Source organism: Zosterops lateralis (assembly GCF_965231275.1).
Source record: "Zosterops lateralis genome assembly, chromosome: W".
NCBI classification, from domain to species: Eukaryota; Metazoa; Chordata; class Aves; order Passeriformes; family Zosteropidae; genus Zosterops; species Zosterops lateralis.
In genome coordinates this window covers 6,214,746-6,239,201 of record NC_139801.1, presented here as the reverse complement: position 1 = coordinate 6,239,201, position 24,456 = coordinate 6,214,746, and the positions used below count along the sequence as shown (strand labels likewise).

Below are 24,456 nucleotides of genomic sequence, written 5' to 3'. Positions count from 1 at the left end.
AACACCCAGAGAAGTGCTGGGAGCCTCTGAGGTGGTAATACCCTTACCTGCTCCCAGGGCCTGTTGGAGAGACCCAGGCTGTGGGAATGGGATTCAGGGTGGCCCCAGCAGCCCACAGGGAGTGAGGCAGGGGCCCCTACAGTCCATTATCCTACCAGCCATTCTTGCATGTGCTGGCTTGTATCTACATAATATATGAAATATGATCAAAAGGATTGTTCCACAAAGTGACACAAAGATGGCAAAGCACATGCAGACCAAACGCCCCTAAAGATGTTGCTGAACATAGTGTCGCAGACAGCTTTCCTCTTGGCTCGTGGAATCACTCTTTTATGTTTATGCTCATTTGGGAGATCTATAAATATAGAAAAAAAACCCCACCAAAAACCTCATCATCAGGCAGCTGTAGATGAATTTTACTAATCCACAAATTCATTACTCAAGCATCTAAAAATACCTGGTCCTTGCTGAAAGTGGAAAAGAAGTGTCTGTTACTGGTGATGTCTCATTTGCATGGAAAACTGTGGATGCCTTATGATTACAGTCAAATTTCCCCTCTCCAAACAAGCAGCATGCAGTGGGGTTATTTAGCTTGTTGTAAGTAGACAGTTCAGAAAGTATATAAATGTCTAATGTGAACGTTTCTCATTAGCTCAATTGCCCTGGGCCAGAGGAGCTGGGAGACTCCAATGTATCTAAATGAGCTTTGCAGAGTTACAGTTACTAAGACTCTCTTCATCTACATCAGAGCAATGTTAATGAAGGTGAAAAGTGACAGCCAAACCCAAAAATATTCTCAAGTCAGAAAAAGGGAAATTCACGGTGGTGTGGTTGGCAGTGGGAGGAGAAATTTATGGTGCTGTGACTCTCTCCAGATGGAATCAGCAAATTCTGTTGTGTGTGTGTGTTTTTAGGGTCGTTCAATAGAAGAAAAAGAAATTCCCTCTACGTAACTGTGACTCTCCTCATTGTGTCAATATTAATTCTAACGGTGGGCCTAGCTGCTACAACAAGAACCCAAAATGTGACTGTTGGAGGTTATTACCCAGGGGTTATTGTAAGTATAGAACTCCTAGGTAGGTCTAGAAAACTTATTGCCTACAAAGTCCCTTGTAATGCTGAAAATGTTATAAAGGGTGATCTTGTCCTCAATATTTTGCTCAGCTACTTCATTGCCATTTGATTTGTTTTATTATTATTTTGCACCTGCTGCACATTCCCATGCAAAAATCCCATCCAAGTGGCAGCCTCCTCTGAGCTTAGGTAACAACCTGCTTTTGAGCTAGTGGTGAGACAGATAAATAGATTTTTTTATGTCAGTCAAAGCAACTTTAGAACTTTTTTGTTTATGTAGCTCACACTAAGCCCAGGCGGAAGTAAGGCAAAGAAGGACCTTACCGCCAAAAGCAGTTGAGAGACCAGGTCTTGAAATACTGGTAACATGAACTTGTGGTCATAAAGTTTACTTGTAGAAGTGTTTAACAAATTGGAGTCCCTGGATGAGGAGCTGTGGCAGCTTGCCAGGGGAGCATGTACATCAAAGCCACGAGCACATCCATTTCTTCTTTTTTGTTATCAGCAGCTGAAAATGGGAAAAAACAATCTTGTAGCTTCAAATGGCTTAATTTAGAGAAGACCACTGGTGTCCAGCCTTCCTGCCATTAGATGTATACTCTCTTACAGAAGCATGAAGGGCAGGTATGTCACGACCCTCCCGGCATGAGCAGAGGTCTAACACGAGCTGGAAAGCAAGTCCTGCTCTGTTCCTGTGCATGTCTAAGACATGCTGAAAAAGAAGCACTGAACTGCAATCAAATTAGGTGTCTCAGTAGATTAAATGCAGCCAGTAGCCCCAGCTAGAGGCTCCTGGTGTAACAGCTGTAGGATGCTGCACCTTTGATTTGGAGCCTTGAATTTGGAGGCTTGAAACCATGCCAGATAACCAGGTGGAGACTTGTTCTTGTCTTATTGCTGTTTGATTTATTTGCCATGCATTGCTAATCTCAGGGAGCTTTATACTTTTCTGTGCCCAAGTTCTTCTACGACTGAAGAAAGCCCCTTTACAGCCATGACAGTGTGGAACATTGTTACAGATTATGTTGGGCCTCTTTGGTTTAGGTTTTCTGGCTTGTCCCAGTATCTCCTGCATTTAGGCCTGATCTTTTTTAAAGAAAAGTATAGAAGGAAGAGAAGGAAGGTGTCGAGAAAGGTGACAGACTGGGTCCAGACTCTCCACACTTCCTCTGCACTGTGCTGGCCTGAGTTGAACCTCGTGCTTCAGAGCAGGTCCTGCAGACTGATGCAAATGGGCAGAGTCTGCTGTTCACGTCCCCTTGACATCTCCTGAGCTATTTATGGTCTGGGAATGTCAGCATCACTTACGCCTTTTTAAGGCTTAGTCTACTCAAGGAATTAATTAATTCCTGCACTTGGGAAGGGCATTGAGTTACTTTATTCAGAGGCACCCTGGCAATTTGTTTTTGTCACCAAATTCCCCATCTAGTTTCATTAATCTGGTTTGTGAAAATGTGTGATGACCTCACCTGTCTCGCTGCACAGGAAAACATTTCAGTGTGCTGCTGGATGTTTCAGAAGGTGCTTAAAATAGCTGATGTTTCATAACAAGATGGGATTTCTCCCTTTACTGGGGAAAATGGGCTGGCTACAGTGAATGAGTATTCGGTGAGTTGTCCTCAAGCAGATAGAACCAGAAGTCTCTTTGTATGCTGGGTGACTTCTCTGTGTGTGGACCAGTTCCACGGCCGGAATCATCTTATGGAACATAGAATCATAAAGTCATAGGCTATTCTGAGTTGGAAGACACCCATCAGAATTGTCAAGTCCAACTCCAGGACAACCCCAGGAATCACACCATGTGCTTGAGGGCATTGTCCAAATTCTTCTTGAACTCAGACATCAGATGTCTCATTGCTGCCATGCCTAAACCACCCTTCTTTCCTCGTTCAACTTGTGTTTCTTGGGCAAGCACCTCTTGTGCAAGGAGGAAGCATGCAAAGATGTTTGCTTCAATGCAGGGGATTATCTTCCCAGGCCTCTGCTTCCAAGGAAGGACAGAACCGGGCACTGGCAACTTTCCACGCATCAGTAGGATTTTGTTTGGTTGGATTTTTTGAAGGTTTGAAGTTGTTTTGTTTTTTTTTTCCCTACCAGCTCAGTTCCTCATTGATACAACTGGAGAAGCTGAAGCAGAGGCTTCAGTGACATCCTGTAGCCAGGGTGCCTTCACCCTCCTCCATGACCACCCACACCTTCACAGCTACATCAGTGAATACCTTAGCTGTGTCTCTGTGGGAAATGTCCTCACGTGTGGCTGGATGACAGACCTGGGACAGGGAAGCCCAGAGTACAACAGTGATGTTCAGCACACAAGAGTAATGTTCAGGTGCAGAAGTCAAGGAGCCCTATGGAAGTGAGACTGTGAGATACGTGTGTTGTCTCCAAGTTATAACAGCTGCCACAATCTGTGTAAATGACTGACCTTTCTTAGGCTTTCACTGGCAAACCTCTTCTGTAATGGTTCCTTGCCAAGGATGTTTGCTTGGGGCTTTACTCTGGAAAAGCACATTCACTTTGTGTCCTGTCCTCTTTTCAGACAGGCATCCCAGGGCATCACATCCACCAGCAAATAAATGATGTAACTGGGGAACATTACTAAGATCTCTTTGTCCCATCCATAGAAGAATGAGTAGTTTTTCCATTAGTGCAATGAGAATTTGAGAATTCCTGTTAATGAGAATCCACCAATTTATTTGGTCTTCACGTGCTGGATGTACAGACTTGGTCTAATTTCTTCTTTTTGAATTATCTTAAATTATCAAAAGCATTTCACCTTTTGGTTTGAGGCTGCTCTGAAACACCATGTGGATATTTCTCTTAAAGCTTTTTAAAGGATGCAAAACATTTTTCTTGAGCATTTGCCTTAGGTTTGTGTTGGCACACTAGTTCCTTCTGCTAAATATCAGCAGACTGAAAAATACACCTGGATCCACATCACTGTTAATGCCTGGATTTCCCAATTTTTTTTTGCTTGGACTTGAACTATAAATCTCCTGTTACTTTAGGAAGGTGGAGGTGTTGTTTGCCTAAGCTAAATAATAAGCCCAGAAGCATTGGCAGGTCAGTGTGGGGCAGTTCAGCAGTGCCCTAGGTCTCTGCCCTGCTGGTTTGTCATCCCAGTGGTAAGCAGATCCTGGCTTCATTGCTGTGCTTCCCACCATGGCAGTTTGTGCCTGATGTGGGGACAGTGGTCTGCACGAGGTCGGAGTGCAAGCCAGGCAGTGGGGAAGCAGCAGCCTGAACAGCTGCTCTACTTTAATCCCTGCTGTTTGAGCCACCTGCCCTCCCTGCCTGCAGCACTGCACCAAAGCAGGGCAAGGGAAGATTGAAGCCCAAGTTTACATCACATTTGTGTCTGCTAATCTCTGCACACGCCTCTGCCTGTTAGTATTGAATTCATTAAACCTTTGTTTTCTATTCCTGGATCTCAAAGTATCGATTCCAGGTTAGTTGACTCATTTTTGAATCACTACAGCTTGTCTCATGCCTTGTTTTTCCTTCCTGGGGAGTTGGCCAATTATTGGGCATTCTCACATGGATCTTCACTGGCCCCTGGTCTGTTGTCTGGATTTGCACCTCCTTAATATGACAGATCCAGCTGTAGGACTTATCCAGCGTTTTTCATTTTGCCAACCCATGGAAGTGGAGTTGGATATGCTCTACACCAACCAAATGACCTTTCTCAGTGTGACACAATACTATTTTTGCATCTCTCCTCTTAGTCCATGGTTCCTGCTTGAAGTCCCTGTTTCTGTCATGGCTGAGGTGTGCTCTGTCCTAGAAACTTCTTAGTGTAGCTTAAGGCTATGGAGAAAGGAGGTGGGAAATTGGTCTCCTGGCTGACTTTACTGAACTGAATTAAGTGTTGTCAGTTGCAGCAGGAAGAAAAGATGCTTTTGCTGCAGTAGCTTATTCTGTTGGGCTGGTGTGAGCTCTTCTGGTAGAACACCCTGATTGATGCATCCTCACCCCTGGAAATGAGGGAGGAGTAAGAGAAGACAGAAAACTGCTAAATCTTCCAAAGTGTAAATCTCCCGTATTTCAGGCTTCACATTGAGGAACTCTGAGCTGAAAACTGAGGTGGTTGCTCACATGCTCAGTGAGGTCACAGAAACCTGGTCCTGGAGGTTTTAGTGCATTGGTCCTGCTAGGTTTGCATCTGGAGGCTCCTGAGTGTTTGTAGGGTTGTTCCAAGACAGCAATGCGTATCCTCATCCACCAGCCATTTCTCAGCATCACTGAGGGGGATGGAATTCAGAATTCATCCTTTTGGTTTCTACACACACTTTTAGTGTCATATGTGGGATACACCTGATAGCTCCTGCTAGCGAGAGACTCCACTGATTTCTTGCTGAAGAAAGAGTGCTCACACATCAGCAGAATGTTCTTTCGCTGCTTCTGGATTTAATTGTGTTCTATCTGTTTGTAAAATATGTTGGGTATCATCCTGATATAAATGCTAACAATGCATTGTTTTTCAGCTTGGTTTTGGGTCGTTCCTTGGAATAATTGGATCAAACTTGATAGAAAACAAAAGACAAATGGTAAGCTCTTTATAAACACTTTTCTTAAAAAATGGCAGTAACTCAAATATTGTGTGTAAAGAGTAGTATTTTAGGTTTTCCTAACTCTTCCAGGATAGTGTTGCATACCTCTGGAGAACTGGAGATGGTTTCTGGCAGCCTAGGAGCAGCACCCTGTGGGCACTCTGCCTCCTGCCTCCTCTTGTCTCACTCAGGAGAGCAGCTGCAATCCCTCTCCCCGGTGGTTGCCCCAAGCTCTGGCAGTGAGATCCCTCCAGCCTTGCTCGTGTGAGGCTGCAGAGAGCTGAGGGAGGTCATGCTGTCCCTGCAGCCTGTCCTGCTGGGCTGCTGCCTGCCTTGGCAGGGATGGAGGGGGTCTCAGGGATCAGATTAACAGTGTGTGCTGCTGACCAAAGCTAAGGCAGGTTCTGCAAAGGCAGATGGGAGAAATTCCTGCCTGTCCAAATCCAGAGTCTGCCTTTGTGCTGCCTTTCCTTTGCAAATAGCATGCTCCCTGCAGAGCAGGAGGAGAGGATGAGGCAGACTCTGCAGGAGATGACATTTGCCTTTCCCACAGTCAGACAGGGTGCAGGGGAGGTGTTTCCCAGTGGATATTTTTTGTTGTTTTCACCCTGGCTCTGCAAGAGCAACATATCCCTGTTCTTTCTGTCCTAGCAGGGTTTCAGCCTCTTGCTCATCATGTATTAGCAGCATGTTAGTGTTTGGTTGAGCAATGACCATATTGTGCCAGTCCTGGACTCTTCACAGGAGTGCCCACAAGTGACAGTGTGGCTCTGACTTGTTTGATTATTTTGAAGAGCCCTGGGTACCCTGTGCTTATTCTTTTCATCTCTATATCATTTTGTGTCCTAAAAAAACATTCATGACCCAGCTTTGCAGGGATTGCATCACTGCTGCCTGGGCTGGCAGTGAGCGTGTCTCCACTCTGATCGCAGAGGACACGCAGTAGCTGTCACTTATTGTCCTTGTGCTTTAGTCACATGTCCTCCTTACCCAGGAGCACTTTACAGCCTCAGCTTTGTCCACTGCATGTTTCCATGATACCACTGTCCATGGAGGATTTTTTTTTTAACTTCTCTGAACTTCTCCTGTGTCCTAGTTTGCTAAAAGGCAGCCTTGGTCTGGCTTGTTGTGCAGCTGGAGGCAGAAAAAGCCAAAAGCAACTTGTGCAGCTGTGTTCTTGTGCATGTTTCTGTCTGTGACTGGCGAGTGTGAGGAGTGGAGCGAGCCAGTGTGGCTCCTGAGGAGAGCTAACCTGAAGGAGCACTTCTCACTTCCCCCAGACTGCTGACAGGAACAGACCTCTCTGGTTTTTCCCACCCAAATGTATTGACTTCCGTGCCGTGCCTCTAGAAGGGAAGGGAGAGCTTTTGTGCCCACAGGGAGGGCCAGCTGCCCAGCAATGCTGCCCACACTGCAGGCAGCTCTGGCACATACCCCACTGCCCACTCAGCAGCTTCCAAGTGAGGAGTCAGCAGTTTACATGCCTTTATGACAGTCATCTGTGCCATGGAAAAGTAAGAACCAGCACCTTCACAGCCCATGTGGTGCTGTACCATCACCTAAAGGGAACCTCAGCCCAGGACACTCCTGCACTATCCGAACCCAATTTATCTTTGTTGTCTGAATGCTATTTGGTGTGGCTGACTTCATCTGGAGTTACATGAGTGAAGATCAATCAATAATATCACACAGCTCTAGAGAGGGACTTCTGCTTGCTGCAGTAACGGTATTATCAACTCCAAATCAAAAATCTTATTGGCAAGTTGAAAACTGGGATTTTTAAAATTAATTTTGTCAAGAAAATTAATCCACAAACACTAGAGGTTTATGTCTAAAAAGGAGACAGAGGAGTCCTTTGAATAAAGGGAGAGGCCATGGGGCATTTCCCCTGGAGTGTCTCAAAATTTTTAGGGGACGCAGCCTCTTTTTTATCCTAATTTCCTGGCCACATTTCTCTCTCTCTTTCCCCATTGGCTGAGGTACTTGAGAGGTACGGACTCCCCGAAACACCGAATACCTAAGCTCCCCTTCTAATGTATACCCCCTGGTTTTTTTTTCCTTGTGTCTCTGTTCTTTTTCTCTAAATCCAGAGATTTAGTACTGTCTCGAGTGAGTAAGTCTGTGTCAATTAGTGGAATTCCTATGGAATTTATGGTTCCCCCCATTGCTTCTTTCACCTCTCTGTATCTGGCCTTATCTATCATCAGGCCCACAGTTTGTTTGTAAAGACACCTCCTTTTCATTCCTTTCAATTTGTTTGTTTCTATTTGCTGTTATTTTTTTCTCTATCATAAATTCTCAGTGTTTGGTTTTCAGGCTTTTCTTTCTACATCTGAGAGGGAGAAAACTGTATATAAATAAAGTGAGCATCAGTGTAAATATTTTGGAGCAAGGTTTGAACTACCCAGCCTGGGCCCCACACCAAGGCCAACTGTGAAGCCTGTGGCACAGTTAGAAATTAGATGTTAAGGTGTTAGTGAGAGATAGTGGGTTTTCTAGAGGTTAATAGGTATAGTCATTAGTGTGAACACTTTAGCCACCCTAAGGAAAAGCAAAACAATGCTTGTTTGCATTTTTCCCTGTGCTGTATGCCGATGAGAAGTAACTGTAATTTGTAAACTATATAGAGGTGTATATAACCTGCCATTTTAGACAAAATAAATGGAGAACGTAGCATTAATCATAGTGATTGGATCTGCATTTGCTCCTGTCCAGCTTCCCATTTATTTTAAGGGTTTTCCCTTGCTTTGACATCAGATACTTATCTCTTGGTAGGGCTGTTACAAAAGTATCATTAACTCTGTATTTTTTTTTAACCACCATATTAGCAGTTCCTATCTGCGAGCAGAGACGACCAACAAATTCCCTAATTGTATATATTTCGTGTTTGGCTCACTTCCCCTCTCTAAAGCTCATGCTATTTAGTACGAATATCCTCTTTCATGTGTGTATGAAACAAAGGACGGTACTGAGAAAAGCTAAACTTGCTACAAAATAACCTAAGCCATAAACCCCGTGTCTTCCACCAAGACTGGACTTTCCTTGTGTGGTTTCACTGGTTTGGTAGTGAGACACTGTGACTTTGTAATGGATAGTGTGAGTTGGGATCCAGACATGCAAAGGGTGGGGCTGAGTGGGGAAGAAATGCAGGAGTTTACAGCCGACAAGAGCAGGGATCTGGTCCTGGAAAACTTGTCACCTGCTGCCATCTGCAAGTACTGTGTAGCACAGCATCTAATATTCCAGTAACAGCTTGTTGTGATCATGACATGTTCATGTGGTCACTGGGATCGTTTCACAGCCTGCTCTCTCTGCTACTGTAGGTCTAATCTCTATGCCTTGAATATTTGCCTCATCTAGAAAACCATTTAATTTTCTCTCATTTTTAAGTAAGCAGTTGTACAGGGGCCATTTCCACTGTCCCAGGTGAGCCCTCTGGCATCTCCAGTCATTGTTCAAGCTGATCTGGTCTGTACATGGAGGTTACTGGAACAAGATCTGTTTTCACTTAGGAAGATGTGGATAACACCAGTGTGATTAAAAATCCTGAGGTACTTTAAAAACACACATAGGATCCTTCTGGATTGTATTGTCCAGGGGGTTGGCTTGTCTTTTGGAGAACTGGAGCCTTGTGCAGTGGCAGGAGCCAAGGTTTTCAAGCAAACTTAGTACCTGGATCTTTAAAACAAACATCCCCAAGTCAGGAGACCCTAGCTATCTGTCAGTGCTGGCTGGGCTAACTGTTAGCTTTTTATTTGGGCTGTAGAGATTTTTACTATTGCTTACAGCTCCCCCATGACCAGAGTCACCTGTGTACTTGTGGAGAAACAGTTTTTAACAGCTGCCAGCAACTGACACTTGAAGGTTGTGATCACCAGAGTTGGAAAACCACCAGGGAGCTCCCCGTTCTTTACACTGAAATATTGTAAATATATTGAAATAACAAATTTCAATATATATGAAGTAATGTTGAAAGCTGTTCCCCAAGCTGCATTTTGTGAACCTGTCTGAATGCTGTGCTTACCCTCCCTCTTCAGCCCTGCTGATATCCCTGCTGATATTCTGTACTTTGGCAGAAGGGATTGGGATCAGTATTGGGAGCTCTGCGAGGAGCTGGTCAGGAGCCCACTGGCAGCAGCTGAGCTGAGTTCAGGTGTGAGAGGGGCTGTGTCAGCATTGGTGCACGGCTCCTCTGAGCCCAGCTGAGCACTGGCTCTTTGGCAGAGGTGGTGTTTGAAGTGGCATAGTGGGAATAGACACTGTTTCTCATACCTGGATTGGAGATTATTTCTGGTTTACCTGCTGAATGCTTTCACCCTAATTTTAAGAATGGGCAGGATGGGGGCAGTGGAAAAGGATCACGCCTGTCTGACTGCCCTTCTCAAGCTGCAGGTGGAGGGAAGTCTTTCTCCTTGCAGCTCTCCAGTGGGAGGCTGGATGGACTGTGCTTGCCACAGCCTGGCACCAAGGAGCCCAGCCAGGCTGCTGTGAGAGTATACAGTACCAATGGCATTGGCTGGTCACCTGCCTTCTGCTCTCATGGCTTTGTGCCTGTACCTGCATCCAAGTGTTGTTCCCTGAAGGCACAGTCCCAGCAGAGGTTCACACACTGCAGTCTCTTGCATCCTCACAGCTCAGTAAGTGTTCACAGGAGCAGCTCCCCACAGCACTCTGGGATGAGGAGAGAAGAAATTTTCTCCTGTCTCTCCAGGGGAGAGTTAAGGACAGCAGCAGCCAGAAGAGGAGGTCTATTCTCAGCCCAAGTTTTGCCTATTGGAGTCATGGAAAAACCTGCATTACTCTATCGAGTCCCCAGAGAACCAGTCTGGCATAATGCTCCTACTCCTGCCACTCTGCCAGAGCAGACACACATCCCACTGCCTTCAGCCAGACCAGTCTGTGCAGCCCGGGCAAACATTTGGGTCATTGATTGCTTGAGAGTTTATCGACTGTGGTTTACATATCCTTGTGGAGAGGGCACTAATCACTTGGTTGTGGAGAGGCAGATGATACTTTGCTTTGTTTTCCTTTCTCAGCTGGTTGCATCGATCGTCTTCATCAGCTTTGGTGTCATTGCTGCATTCTGCTGTGCCATAGTAGATGGTGTCTTTGCTGCCAGACACATAGTAAGTGCTTCCAGAAAAACACAGGTTCTGCAATGCTTTTACTCTAAGAAAACAAGTGATGGTGTCTGCCATCCTGTATCAGGCCACATCAAACCCTGTAAATATATATCATGTGCTGAATGAATGCTGCTTTAAATCACAAGCTTTAGAAAAATGTTATCATTTTTTAAAAAAATATTTTTAAATTAGTGGAAAGCACTAAGATCTTAAATCTTTGCTTTGGATTTTTTTTGCTTTATGTGTTTACCAAGTATCAGAACACTTAAGATGTAATGGGAATTACAACTATCACCAAGGGACAAAATATGAGCAGTAACATCTATTTTGTTTTAAATGTAGGCAGAGCTAGTTCTTTATGCAGAGTGAATCACTGGATGCTGTAGTAGAATGAAGCAATTTGATACAAAGCTCACTGAAGCGTTACAGTATAAACAGGAAACATTTGCAGTAGGTTCTCAGTTTCCATTTGGTGACAAAAAAAATATGAGCTACTGCTGTCATGACCATTCACTAGTACAGTGGGATGTGCAGAAGCTTTAGTTATTAGTATAGAAATAAAAAGACACAATTCTATTTCAGCTTTTTGATTGAAATTTATAACTTCAAACAGTTTTTTGTCCTGCAACTCTGCAGTTTGGTGACTTTTTTTGAAATTTTTGGCAGAAGGGGATTAAAAAGATTTGGAGTTTATTTGTATCAGAATGGAAAGGAATTGCAGATCAGAATTACCCATGAAATGGAAACTCCCTGTGTCAGCTGGCTAGTTATGCTCCTTGTGAAGCTGGCTCTTCTTTCCTGCCCCTGAGTATTCCAGTGGTGGAAAGGTGGCTGGATGGCAGGATTTGCTGACAGAGCAAAGGGCAGCTATGCTCAGTTGTGTGATGGGTGTCCATCTGTCTGGATGAAACCAGCAAGTCTGGGCCATCTTTTACCCCCTTTGCAAGGGTGTGACCTCATGGGTTGGGTTGTGGCATGAGCTGGCAACTCCTCCCAGCTGGCTCTGGGGGTGGCTGCATGTCTGAGGCAAGCAGAGCTGAGCAGTTGTGATGACAAAGGCTTTGGTTTCTGCCTCTTGATGAACAGATGGGCTTTTGGCCTCACTTTACTACCTGACAGTCCAAAAATGTCACCATCTTGCTAGAGACATGCTCCTGCCACCGCCAGCACAAAGCATTCTTCCTGTTGCCAGTTGCTGCCACTGCTATGTCATCCAGAGCTTTGGATCAGACACCTGGAGAGCCAGTCTGGCTGCTCCTGGGAAGGGCTCACTGATGTGGATACACGTCTGGCATTGCTTTCCCTGAGGTTTTGTCTTTGAGATCAAGCTGCCCCAAAGGGAGGCATTAATGCATATTTGCAGGGTGGAATGTTGATGATCCTCCAGAGCTTTCCCACAAGACACTGAAGAGCTCAGGAAGGACAAATTTGCCAACAATTAATGAAAAATTGCTATGATCCTGCAAGAAGAACCCTCAGAAATAGGTCAGGCAGACCTGGGATGTCTTGCAGGATGAAGAATAAATCTTTCAGTTCAGGATGGCCACTATCATCCAAAGAGCCCAGCTTAAGAGACTGCACCTCCCATGCTGGCTGGAACAATTTCATGCCTCCAAGGACCAGGGTTAAACATCACCCCAGCCTCACGGGGCTGGGGTGGGGGCTGCAGAGCCATTGCTGTATTGAGGTGCTGGTGTGATATAGGTCTCTCTAAAGCCTGTTCCCTTTCCCCAGACCCTTTGGGTGATTGTGATTTTGATTTTGCTGCAGGGCTAAGCCTGGTGCTTTTTCTCTGGCAGGATCTGAGGCCGCTGTACGCAGGGCGATGTCAGTACTACTCCAAGAGTACCACCCCACCAGAGGTGAGAGCAGGTTCTGCTGTGTCCTGTTAAGGGACCAGCTTCTTGGTGCAGGTGGAGGAATCTGCTGCCAGGCAGCTGTTCCAGTGTCCTGGAGGTCTGAAAAGTGAGGAGGGGGTGGGAGGCTGGGCCTGGGGTGGGAGCAGGATGCTGGGAGCACTCGGGAGGTGGATTCCTCCATGTACTGCCTCAATAGTGAAGGAGCAGATGGAGAGAAGGGAATGTAGGATAGGAAAATTCACCAGTTTCTCTAGATCTTCAGCTGTACATTCATTGTAGGAGTGTAGGAGCTGGGTGGTGGGTTAAGATTTCAGACAGCAGTAATTTCTGTGTATATGAGCAACAAGTACCAGCCTCTGCACCTCTCCTATTGTCTTCTCCAAAGAGAAGCCTGTTGGGAATGGATGATCCTGCCACATACTGATAGTGTGTATGGATGTCTTTGTCTGCCTTTGCTGAGCACTGATTGTCTCTCAGAGCTTTCCTCACAAGTCCACAGGTAGTTTTGAATAACCACTATATACCAAATTAGAAGGCCTGCTTGAGGGTGCAAAGTTACATGCTAAGCCGAAGACTGTCCATGTGAACTCGGATGTAACCACCCACAGGCACAGACAATTAACCACTTTGGTCGGTTCTGCAGCACTATGGGAACCTTGCTCTCAATTTGGGCCATGCTATTGACAACTCTGCTCTGCGGTTAGTTCAGCAACGCCCTGGCTGCTTGTAAGAGTTGCAAAACCTCCTTCCTCTGCAGGCATCTGCTTGTGAGTTCCCCACAGCAAAAGGAAACGCTGCTCTGTTCTAGTCTAGTGCATCTCTGTTCCAGTAATGGAAGACTTTGTGGGAGCAAGATAAGGAAAGAAAAATCTGCCTGAGGCTAATGTGGAGATCACTGAGAAATCTACATGTAGAGCAGGCCAAACAGCAGAGAAACTGTTTGGGGTTTGTGTCATTCTGTGCTTTATGTATTTTTTCTCTGTATTCACGCAGGCAATCTGTCACCCACAGCGCCATGCCCCCTGCACACCGAAAATAAAAACCAATACCTGCTTCTGCTGTGACCTGTACAACTGTGGGAAGTAAGCCAAAAATGCCACTCCTGGCCATGGGAAGGGCAAGCAGTGGTCATGTTCCTTTGCAATAGCTTGCAGCTGGTTTGCAGGATAGTATCAGTTAATGACAGTTGTTGTGGGAAGGGACCTTAAGCTGTGTTTGTTAGCAATGAGGAGTCCCAGACAAAAGCTAACCAAGTAAAGGTGGATGTGAAATACACCAAGGCCATACCAGTTATGGATGAGCATGCTCTGGGGCAGCCCAGCTGGAAAAATGAAGAGCACAGGAGTTTCCATTACTTTTGTGCTTGGTGTCCTCCTCAGGTTTTTCAACTATTGAGTGTTGCTTGTCTTAATACCTTCCTTCTCTGTTGGCACTGGGTTGTTTTTCTTTGAGAACATTGAAGATGCAAAAAAACTGGGACACTGTTCTTCACCTTTCCACCATTCCATTCCCTGCCCTGCTAACAGGGAGGAGAGTTAACAGGCTGGTGCCATCTGTGCGTTCATAAACCAGTGTTCTCTCTGTCCAGTGAATGTCTTTCATGGTCACACGGGGTTGAAAGGTGAAACAGCACTGTGCAATGAGTCAGAAGGTAGTTGCCAGTTGAAAACCACTGCAGAGTGATCACACCACTGAGATCTGGCTACTATGCCTAAGCCAGATAAATTTACAGCATGCACTGCTTATTCCTTGTGGAGTGTCCAGTGTGTGTCAGTGAGTAATTAATAAATTGATTTTTTTACTACTGGCTCTTGCCTAGGGCTGTTTCAGGGTTAGCATTTCTCACAGTACTTAATTGGGCTGGCCTCCATTTAAATCATTGACTGTGGTGGAGGAAGATCAAAAACTGCTGTTGGGAGAGGGTGGGTGGTTCCCCGTGCTGGGAAGTGTGATCCCTGGTCTCTGTAGGACTTTGTGTATGTGAAACAGGTGAAGCTCATGCTTTCCTTGAGCAGTTTACAGAACACAATCCCTTTTTACTAGCTGAAGAGAGCGATACACAGAGAACTGATTGGGATAGAAAAGCTTGAAGCTTTTCTGTATTTTTTTTTTTTTTGTTCTTCCCCAGTCCTGGTTCTGGGACCTGCCCCTGACCCATTTTCTCCTCTGATAAAAGATATCAGTTGTTGCTATTTTAATCTTGCTTAGTACCACACAAACATCCTGCACTGAGGAGGAGCTGGATGGTGTCTCGGTAAGAGAGGCACAGACACTCAAGATTGGTTAGTGCACATGTAAAGGATGGAAATAATGGAAAATGTGACAGCAATCTTGCATTCTTCCTGATGCTGGGAACCCTGGCTTTGGCAGCACGGGGCAAGCCCCTTCCTGCTGATGAGGACATGCTGAAAAACCCGTGATGTTCTCACTGAAAGATCTGTGCTCTCACATCTCCATAGGAACGAGCACTTGTAAACAACACATACAGGTTTTATTGTTAGAGGGTCACGGTGAGAGCTCAGGTTACACAGAGGTCGTGCCAGCGAGCAAACAGGTTTTTGTTAAGCTTTGCCTCAATTCTGCTTGAAACCCCCATCTCTCCTTGCAATGTCTCCCGCAGTGGCCTGCTAAAATGAAACGTGGGAATAAAAAGGGTAAAGAAGTAGAAGTTGAGTTATCAGCAAAGGAGGGTGACTTGTGAAAGGGGGCAGTTTCCTGCAGGCCTTGTGGAGTCTGCTGAGGAGCTGAATCTGGATCTCCTGCTTCTTCACCTTAAATATGAGTTGTTTCTTCCCCCTTTCCTCAAAGCTCTCATGTGCTTTGAGCCTAACCCTGTGTGTGAACTGGGAGATAAGTAATTCATAAGCTCTTGGTACTGCTTGTCCCTGATAAATATGTTTTCTGAAAGGGTATTTGCTGTAGGCCACTACATCTGGTAAGCTGTGCTGAAGGCCAGCCTGTCCCCCACCCGGCAGTCAGAGAGAAGTCATTCCTGAAGAATTCCACTGTAAGTCTTCAGCCCACATGTTACAGGAGTTGCTTTTCCTTTTCCAAAATAATGACCTAACCAGATTTGACTGAGTTTTCTCTCTCTCTCTTTTCTGCATGTGGAAAAGGTTCAAAGTGTGAGCAGAAAGACCAGCCGGCCAGCACAGGCCGTTGTAGAGCTGTGAGGGGCTGGCAGCTGGAGCAGGGCACAGAGCTGGACCTGCTTTGTGGCCGAGCCCTGTGGAGCCAGGCAAGAGCTGTGCTGGCCCATGGCCATCCCACCCAGCTGCTCTGTGTCTGTGGGGAGCAGCCAGCACTGCCTGGGGGGCAGCTGCTGCTCCTTGGAGCACAGACTGATTTCCCAGGGTAATTCCAAGACCAGTTTGTCCTTGGTTAGCCTCCAGGACCTCTGTCGAGATTTCAGATGAAAGAAATAACCGGCAGGTTCAGACACAAAGTCATTTGTTTCAGAACAGAGCAAGTACTTCGTGCAGGGAGATCGTGGATGCCACAAGCATGGGATCTAGGAGGCTTTATCCCCACTCCCTTGGTAGTAAGGTCCAGGTTATCATTGAGCTGCAGAATGCATTTTACTGTCCAGCAGTACTGCTTAGGTTTTATATGTGGTGCATTTTTTTATCATTACTGTTGGTTTTTTCCTAATCTAGCAGAGTAGAGATTTCTGGAGGGTACTATGAATACATTGATGTCAGCAGCTGCCAGGACATCATCCACCTTTACCACTTGCTCTGGTCAGCAACAATTCTGAACATAGTCGGGCTATTCCTAGGGATCATTACAGCAGCAATACTTGGAGGCTTTAAAGACATGGTAAGAGTATATCAATTTATCTGTGCATTAAAGAAAACAAATCAGGCAAATTGCCTTTTAAAATAATCATGGAAACTATTGGTATTTCAATGCAAATGATCTATGCATTACTTCAATCAGGGTGAAAAGAAGGGGATGAAATAACTATAATGAAAAAGTGGAAGTGATTCACTTTTCTGATCTTGTTACCACCTGAGCACAGTTAGAAAATATTAACAGAATTGGGAGACTATTTTCAAAAGAAACCATCAGAGGCATTGGCAATACCAGGATGATTAAAAATAATCTCTTTCTTAAAAATTGTTCTTCCTTTTCATAGTGTTTACATTCTACAAGGAAAATTGCAGTGGTTGCTCATTAATTGTTGATTTTATAGTAGCAGTCTGAGCTTTACAGACTGTTTAAGCAGCTATGTTAGGCTGAAACTCTCTATCTAATTTCTTCTTGGTGCAGAACCTGAGAGGATGAACTGGGGATCAAAACCAAACTTCAGATAATGAATAAAAACACTGTTCTAATAATGTGAGCTTTGAAATACCCTCACTTTACCAGGCTGCCTGTTACCTTCCATACTGTTTTGTTCTAAACAGCACAAATGAATGGGTAGAACTGAATGTTCAACAGATACATTTGGGGCTTTTTCAGTCACTTGTGACTCATTTGGAATAATACAAAACAGTCACACACAAAAGAGATTTGTTGTCCTGGCTATATGTTTTTCTTACAAAGAAATCTTAGGCCCTGCACTAAGGGTACCTTATTTCAGAACTCTGAACTCTTTTCAGATTCACCAATATCTTCCCAAATAAAACAGGAGACACATTCTCAGCTGTGTACCATAGCCCTTTGAGATTGATCCACAGCAGAGCCTGTAAACCTCTGTAAACAAAGATGTATAGAAATTAACAGCAATCCACAAAATGCACCAAATAACAGAGTAATTTGGAAGTAATGAATCATTTCTCCTATTTGTGAAGATGTAAATCTGTTTTGTGTGAGTACTGGTGTGCACTGGGCTACTGCCAGCTTGTTCTGTGGAATCTGAAACAAATGGCTGTGGAATGAAATGACCTTGGAACTTAGTTGCTGCCTGAGAGGGAATTGGATTGCCAGTTGCTAATTCAAGAGTTGAAGTCTAAAGACACACAGTGCTCCTTTAAATAATTTCTGCTTTCATTCAGCTGTCAGCTTTCTGTGACTGGGTTTGCAGCCTCATACTCTCTTCTTTTTGCTTTGATAGACTCCTTCCCTTCCTACACTGAACTGCACTGTTGAAAATGCACACCCTTCAGTGACCTACTACTCCAGGCCACAAGTGACATCTTACAGCTCCTACTACCACAGCACTCCTCACCTGCCTCCCTACTCTGCTTATGACTTTCAGGTGGGCAACATTACAGGATGTTTCCTTGTTTAGCAGCAAGGTTAAATCGAGCCAGTCTGCAGGACTCCTGGGGTTTGTCTTCCTGTCATTCACACAGTTTAATTTTATTGTTCCTGCAGAAAATACCAAATTTTTCCTACTAGGCATTGGTCCTTGGCAGTGCTCTCTCTTACTAAGGCAGTGTTTTCCTGAAAGCTGTCCTTGAAGTGAAGGCAAGAGGGAGTACCTGCTGCCTGCCTGCCTGCCTCCCCATCACTTACTAGTAGAGATCACATTAAAAATAGGCACTGCCTCTGGCACTGCAATGTTCTGAGGAGAGAGGCAAAGCCAGGTGTTCAGGTGGTAAATTTTATTAGGCCAACAACTGTGTCTGAGAGAAATAGATGAGCTTTTGGAAACAAGCTATTTGAGCTCCTGAAGACACATGATGCCTGAAAAGCTATTTTGTTGTGGTTATTTAGCTGGCCTAAGAGAGGACTCTGCAAACATCACCTCTGCTGTAATGCATCCCTTCCTTTTTGAGCTATGGAACTGTGCTGTTGGAAATGGCAATTTCATGTGAACCTTGCTGTCAACATCAGCTTTCACTTGTTGAAGCAGATGAGAACATTTCCTCCTCATCTCTTCTGTCAGGTGGATGTTACCACGGGGTGATGTTAAATTAACATGTTCCACAACCACCAGGACTGGAGACTTTTTTTTATTTAACAAGAGTTTAAGATCTTGGTCATCAACAAAGAGGTGTGCTCTGTGATAGCCACCGTGTCCCTCATCTGAGCCATGCATTAGAGGTAACATGAATCTAAACCTTCCTGGGTCTACTGCTAGTGCCACTGGACAATGCTGTTGTCAGGGCTCCTAAATATAATTGAACACTTATGTCAGAACTTCTAGGATGTATTTGTGACTCATTTTTGAGAATTATGAAACCTGAGACAGTCACTGGTGCTGTACAACTTCCTGCAGTTATAAAAATGCCAACCTCAGTGCATGCCAAACCAAGCTCTGCTACAAAGTCCTTTTCTCAGTTTCTCAGCAGTTCTAAGCACTGTCTGACCCAGAGTTTGCCAGTGTGGCAGCCCCAGTACCTGCAGAGAGCTCAGCATGGGTGATTTCCCTGCTTTGTAACTGTAAGTATTGCTGGGCTCTGCCGACACTTACAGCTCAGCCTGACAGATCAAGGTGTCTGTCTCACTGCTGTGAGCACAGGTGTTGGCTTAGGAGGGAGCACAAAAACTGGGCATAAATTCAAGTAATCTAAATTTAATATAGCCAAGTCCCTCTTTAAAATGAAATTCCAAGTCTAAGCCTTGCATATCTTCCAGGGAACTTGGGGCCTGCATGGGAGCATTAGCTGAGCTTCTGGCTATGGAGACTTTTGCCTTGAGCCCTACTCTACTCCAGTCAGTGACTGTATCACCCTGACTCCTCTCCCCTGCCATCCTACAGCACATGGAGCAAGCCCAGCCTTGCCTCTCAAATCCCTTCCAAAGGATGCACTCCCTCTGGTGCAAGAATGCTTCCCACACATTCCACACATTTTTCACAGGAGAAAAACAACACACCAGAATTCCTGAGGAATCCTGGGCCCTTGCAAAAAGCTGGCTTTCACACAACTCTAAAATGGCAGACCCAGTTCTCTGGTTTTTGGAGCAGCCTGATCATTGTTGCTACTGGCTGGTGTGTGACACCCAAGATTTGACAGGAATTCATCAGTTTTCAATTGTCCAGTTGTTGTGAAATGCAGCAGGCACACAGAAGTGATGAGAATTTTTTAAAAATGTCTTCAATTGTGGATCTAAGGAGTCTCATTTTTCAAAACTTACTTACAGGCTGTGCTTACCTTGAATGCAACAAGTTATCTGAAGTGTTATTTGTATGTACATGATTTGCTGAGGTGAACCTTGAAATGTTAATTTTGGACTGTTTGGTTATGAAGTATCACTTTGATAAAGTCATTTCTATTAGGAAATGGTTACATTACAGCCTTTTCTGTCTCCCTGCAGCATTCCAGTGTGTTTCCAGCCTCCACTCCTTCTGGCCTCTCTGATGACCCCCAGTCCCTGTCACCATCTCCCAGCTATATGTGGGCCTCTAATGCGCCGCCTCGTTACTCACCACCCTATTTCCCGCCTTTTGAAAAGCCACCACCTTACACACCATAAAGAATGTGGGAAAGTAGAAAAACAATATTTGCCATTGAAATAAGTGTGAACATTTTGTATTTATATTTTACAGTGGGAGCGAGCAGGAGAATACAGAAGATAATTGCAAATAAAAATATTACTTTGAACTGTCCTTTTTTGCAAGACTTATTTCAGAAGTTTAACGATGGCCTGTGACAAAGGGGACAGACTTCTGATGTTTTAATGAGTCAGTGAGTAGCAGGTGACCTAAATTTCAGCCTCTTTGGTTTGTGTAGTCCTTGATTTTTAATCAAGTGATCCAACATAGATGACAGATTCTGGTCTGCCTTACTCCATCTTGTGCCAAGATGAAGTAAGGGTAGCCAAGATCAATAGTTGCTAGAGATTATCAATCTGTTTGAGGTGAGGGTGCTTGCAGACAGCATGACTTGACACTGGTTTTGTTTGGCCTTTGGGCTTCAGTTGCTGGGATTTTGGATGGGGGATGTAGTGGTTTGAAAGCAAAACCAGTGAGAAATACAATTGGATAGGAAGGGAAAAAAATAAAATAAAATAAATGCAGTAATACAAAAGACCACTGACAGAGTCAGAATACCACCTGACACCCTGTTGGTCAGGGTGTTGGAAACAGTCCAAAAGTAAGCCCTCCTGGAGTGGCAGATGTCCTGTTGGAAGTAGAAATGGTCCTGTAGAGAAAAAGGGTCCAGAGATGGGTGCAGTCTTCCTTCAGGAGTCCCATGAGAACACTGGATGTCTGGTGACACTTGTGGCTCCTTTTTATCTAGGTTGAAATGGTTTGGCACCTCCTCACTGGGTGGAGCATCTCACAATGGGATGATGTAATGTGTCATGTCATAGGTGAGCTTTAATGGTCCATTAACAGAAGATATCACCATGGAGGTAGTGTAAGACTAAACAGAGATAAGAAACAATGCCCCTACCTGGTTTTAACAGCTGGCTTGTTATCAGAAAGGCAGTCACCCCCTCCCTCCTGGAGTTAAAACAGATAAAGAAAAAAATGCCTCCCCAACCTGGTTTCAACAGATGGAATAGAATAAACTTTTTTTTTTTTTTTTTTTTTTTTTTTTTGTTGTTGTTGTTGTTACAAAACCCAATACAGGGAACACAGGACCTAGCTGACATCACTTGTTGGCCCAACACACTGGAAAAATTTTGGGGGCAACTGTGACAGTGCCTCAAAATGTAACCCTATTGAAAAGGATAACATCACGGGATAGCCTCATGTATGTGTAGCAAAATAATCAGAATATTGCTTTTTTGAGGGGGGGCAAGCTGTTTTTATTTCAGGTTGTTTCTTAATATAAAAGATGAAATGGAGTTGTCTCTGAATTCTGTGTAAGTAATGCTAAAGTCAAACAGTTTGGGCGGTTGCACTGCCTAAATTGTCCTTGTATTCCTATAAAAAACATCAGGAACCATCTACAAGTCACTGAAACAGTGCAGTGAAAATGTTATTTATTTATTTGTTTACCTTTTCTGTGGTTGAGAATTTCTTTTTAAGCTTATACTTTTAACTTTTTTAATGGATTGAATCAGCACCCTGAATAAGTGCTGTAGTAGCTGTATTATGAGCTGCACATAAGGAATATCCACTACTACTTCTCCAAGATATGTCTCACACAGATGAATTTCAACACCCTGTAATATAGGACAAAACTGAGGAATTTGAAATTACTGTTGTGACTCGTTTAATCTTCAGCTGATGACTATGCTGATTGATCGAGATTCCAAATTTTGCACGCATCCTGCATAACAAAAGGTCAGCTTTGATATGTGACACACTGACCTCTAAAGTGTGGTTCTACTCCATGAAGTTATTTTAGATGACAGGGTTCGGATCTGAGCTGTTTAACCTGAGCATTCTCAACTGCTTACTTCAGGGATAAAAACAACATTAACATTTTACTCCTTATTTCCTAAAGATATAAATTCCTTGGCATCGGTTTGTTGACCCTAATCCTCAGTTGCCTTCCTTGCAACTGATGCAGACAAAAAGGTACCTAAAAGGTAAATCTGGCTTTCAGAATCAAAATGGAATACATGCTGGTGGGTTGGGGAAAAATCCAGTTGGATTTTAAACTGTGGCACTTACTTTTAATCTATAAAAAAAAAAATTAAAATGCTGCCAACGTGGAAAATAAACACTGAAGTCTCTGATCTCACTTTTCAAAGTACACCCACACTTGATAATGCTGGTTTTAATTCTATGCATTTGCAAAGCCTTTAGGCTAGACTATGTATTAACTTTATCATTTCCACTGTCAAATACTAATCAGTATATTAGTTTATTAAAGGATGACACTATCCTCCAGAAGCAAGCGTGACTTTTCTCCAGTAAGAAGGGCAAATAAACAGCTGGGAAAAGGAATGCAGCTCACATGATTTAAAGCAGTAGTGTATGCAGAACATATCCTGGTAGCATTTTGTTTTACTATAGAATGTTGAAGTGCAGCTCCTATAACTTTGTGTAATGGAAATAAATTTATATACTGGGGCATCCTCCATTTTATATTACATTTTATTGAATTAAATCTTGATAAAGAAATCATGGGCAATTTCAAAACAGACAGTACTTCTCTTGATAAAACTCCCCACGAAACTAGAATCAGAAGGGTACATTAATTTAGTATCAGAAAACATTTTATTGCTTTTTCTTTGAAATAAAAGCTAACAGTCCTGTCCCATTTCTGACAAACACTGTACCATTGGTGCCTGTCAACTAAATAAGGCTAGAAGGACTAGGGGACACTGTTGCTTCGCGTATCTGTCTCTCAGGCCAGCCCAGCATTCGGCTGGACCACCCTGCTAGCTCTGATACGCCCCAACAGTACCTTTGCGTGGGTCTTTGGCTCCACAGCACCTTTGTCTTGGCTGTCACGGCCGTGGTTCGAAAGAGGGGACACTCTTAAGGCTCAGGAAGAAGGTTTTATTCGGGGATCCCAGGGGCAGTCCCTGGTCCCAGGCCTGTGCCTCAGGAGAGTGACCCAGGGCCTGGTCAGCAGGGGGTTTTTGTTCAACAGAAGTCTCAGGGGTGAGCACAAGTTACAAACCAATGAAACAAAGCAAGGTGGCTAATGCCAAATACAATACACAAACTTCAACAAATCAGGTAAACTGGGGTGGGGTCTTGGGGGATCCACCAATCACTGTCCGACACCTCTCAGAAGGTTTCAGGCCTGATGGACAAGGGGGGGAGATGCATTGGGATGAGGGAAAAGACAATGGGATGACCAAACTCCAGGCAGAGGATTAGGTTGTCTTGGAAACTCTTATCAACTTCTGATAAGAACATTCCAGGACAGGAGCTTTTGTCTAGCTAGGGTTGAAGTCCAAATCACATCAAACTTATAACTAAAAACCTATGAAACAATTCAAGCACCCCCACAGGACACCACAGGACAGAACTGAACATCCTGAAGAGAACATAACTTAGTAGCAGAGAAACAAGTAGGAGATGAATTGTGTCATTGGTTTTGAGTTGAAAAATACTAACCTTAGGAAATTATCCAAATTCTCTTTTTTTTTCAAAGGAATATTTTAGCAAAAATTACATTGCTGCTTTAAATTCACTATAAAAGGACAAGTACATTTTCACATTTAAAACTTTACTGGTGGTATTTTCTGTTGAATTACCTGTTTTGTTCTGCTTGAGTAAAACTAAGTATTTAATGTAACTGCAACATTCTGCACTGTATTTGTCATTTCCTATGAGAATGTCAAGTTTGTGACTCATATGTACCCTTTTATTACTTTGCCAAAGTTAAATAAAATTGTGTGACTTTTGTAAACATTTACCAATTCTATTTTACATTTTAGCAACCTTCCTGTTTTACAAGCATCTTTAAGGTTATTTGAAAAAAGTAAGTAAAATTTGCATTTAAAAAAATCAAAGTCAAAAAAACCCCAAGAAACAACCCCCCCATCTTTATTCACTATATTGGAGACATATTTCTACCAGGATTAGCCAAAAACTCGTAAGTTCTGTTTTTGAAGGTGCTCATGCCCCTGCACTTGATAATTCTGCAGTTTTACCCACATAACATGGTGGCCTGACCTCAAGCCCTGTGAAGTTATTACTGCTGATTTTTCACTTAACACAGATCTGAATAATCCAACCAGTCTCGTCTCAGAGTCTTGGTGTTGCCTTTGCTTACTTTGGGCCTAATTCTGTCCTGATGATGTCAGCTGCTCCTTGATGCCAGCAGAGCGAGGTAGAAGCCCTATGCAAAGGAGATAAAGGCATCTAGAACATAATTTGATATGTTACTTATTAAATTGCATTCCTGACATGTAGTAAAAAGTCTACACAAAATAAGCAATTATTTCCTGTTGGCCCCAGGTCACCAACAATGGAACTCTTACAAATCATAACCAGTCAGCAGCTGGTAAGAAGAGCCCAAACCATGAGTAAGCTGAAAGTACTACACTGGTCACTATGTATGTTTTACTGGTCACTAGGTAAGTTTTTTTTCACTTTGA

The 24,456-nt window shown here is 43.9% G+C and overlaps 1 protein-coding gene across 5 annotated transcripts in view; it reads left to right on the top strand.

Annotated features, from left to right (window-relative positions):
- LOC310922263 (transmembrane protein 255A-like) overlaps window positions 1–24,255 on the top strand; it is a 28,705-nt gene extending 4,450 nt beyond the window's left edge. The window contains exons 2-9 of one of the 5 annotated variants that reach the window (XM_083882711.1): window positions 915–1,057; window positions 5,559–5,621; window positions 10,661–10,750; window positions 12,547–12,609; window positions 13,600–13,688; window positions 16,266–16,425; window positions 17,666–17,809; window positions 19,816–24,255. In XM_083882711.1, the coding sequence (XP_083738837.1) occupies window positions 915–1,057; window positions 5,559–5,621; window positions 10,661–10,750; window positions 12,547–12,609; window positions 13,600–13,688; window positions 16,266–16,425; window positions 17,666–17,809; window positions 19,816–19,974 (911 nt within the window). In that variant the 3' untranslated portion in view covers window positions 19,975–24,255. Of the gene's footprint in view, window positions 1–914; window positions 1,058–5,558; window positions 5,622–10,660; window positions 10,751–12,517; window positions 12,610–13,599; window positions 13,689–16,262; window positions 16,426–17,665; window positions 17,810–19,815 lie in introns of all 5 variants that reach the window. The other 4 variants (XM_083882710.1, XM_083882712.1, XM_083882713.1 and 1 more) reach the window with 4 other exon arrangements.
- Window positions 24,256–24,456: the final 201 nt, after the last annotated feature.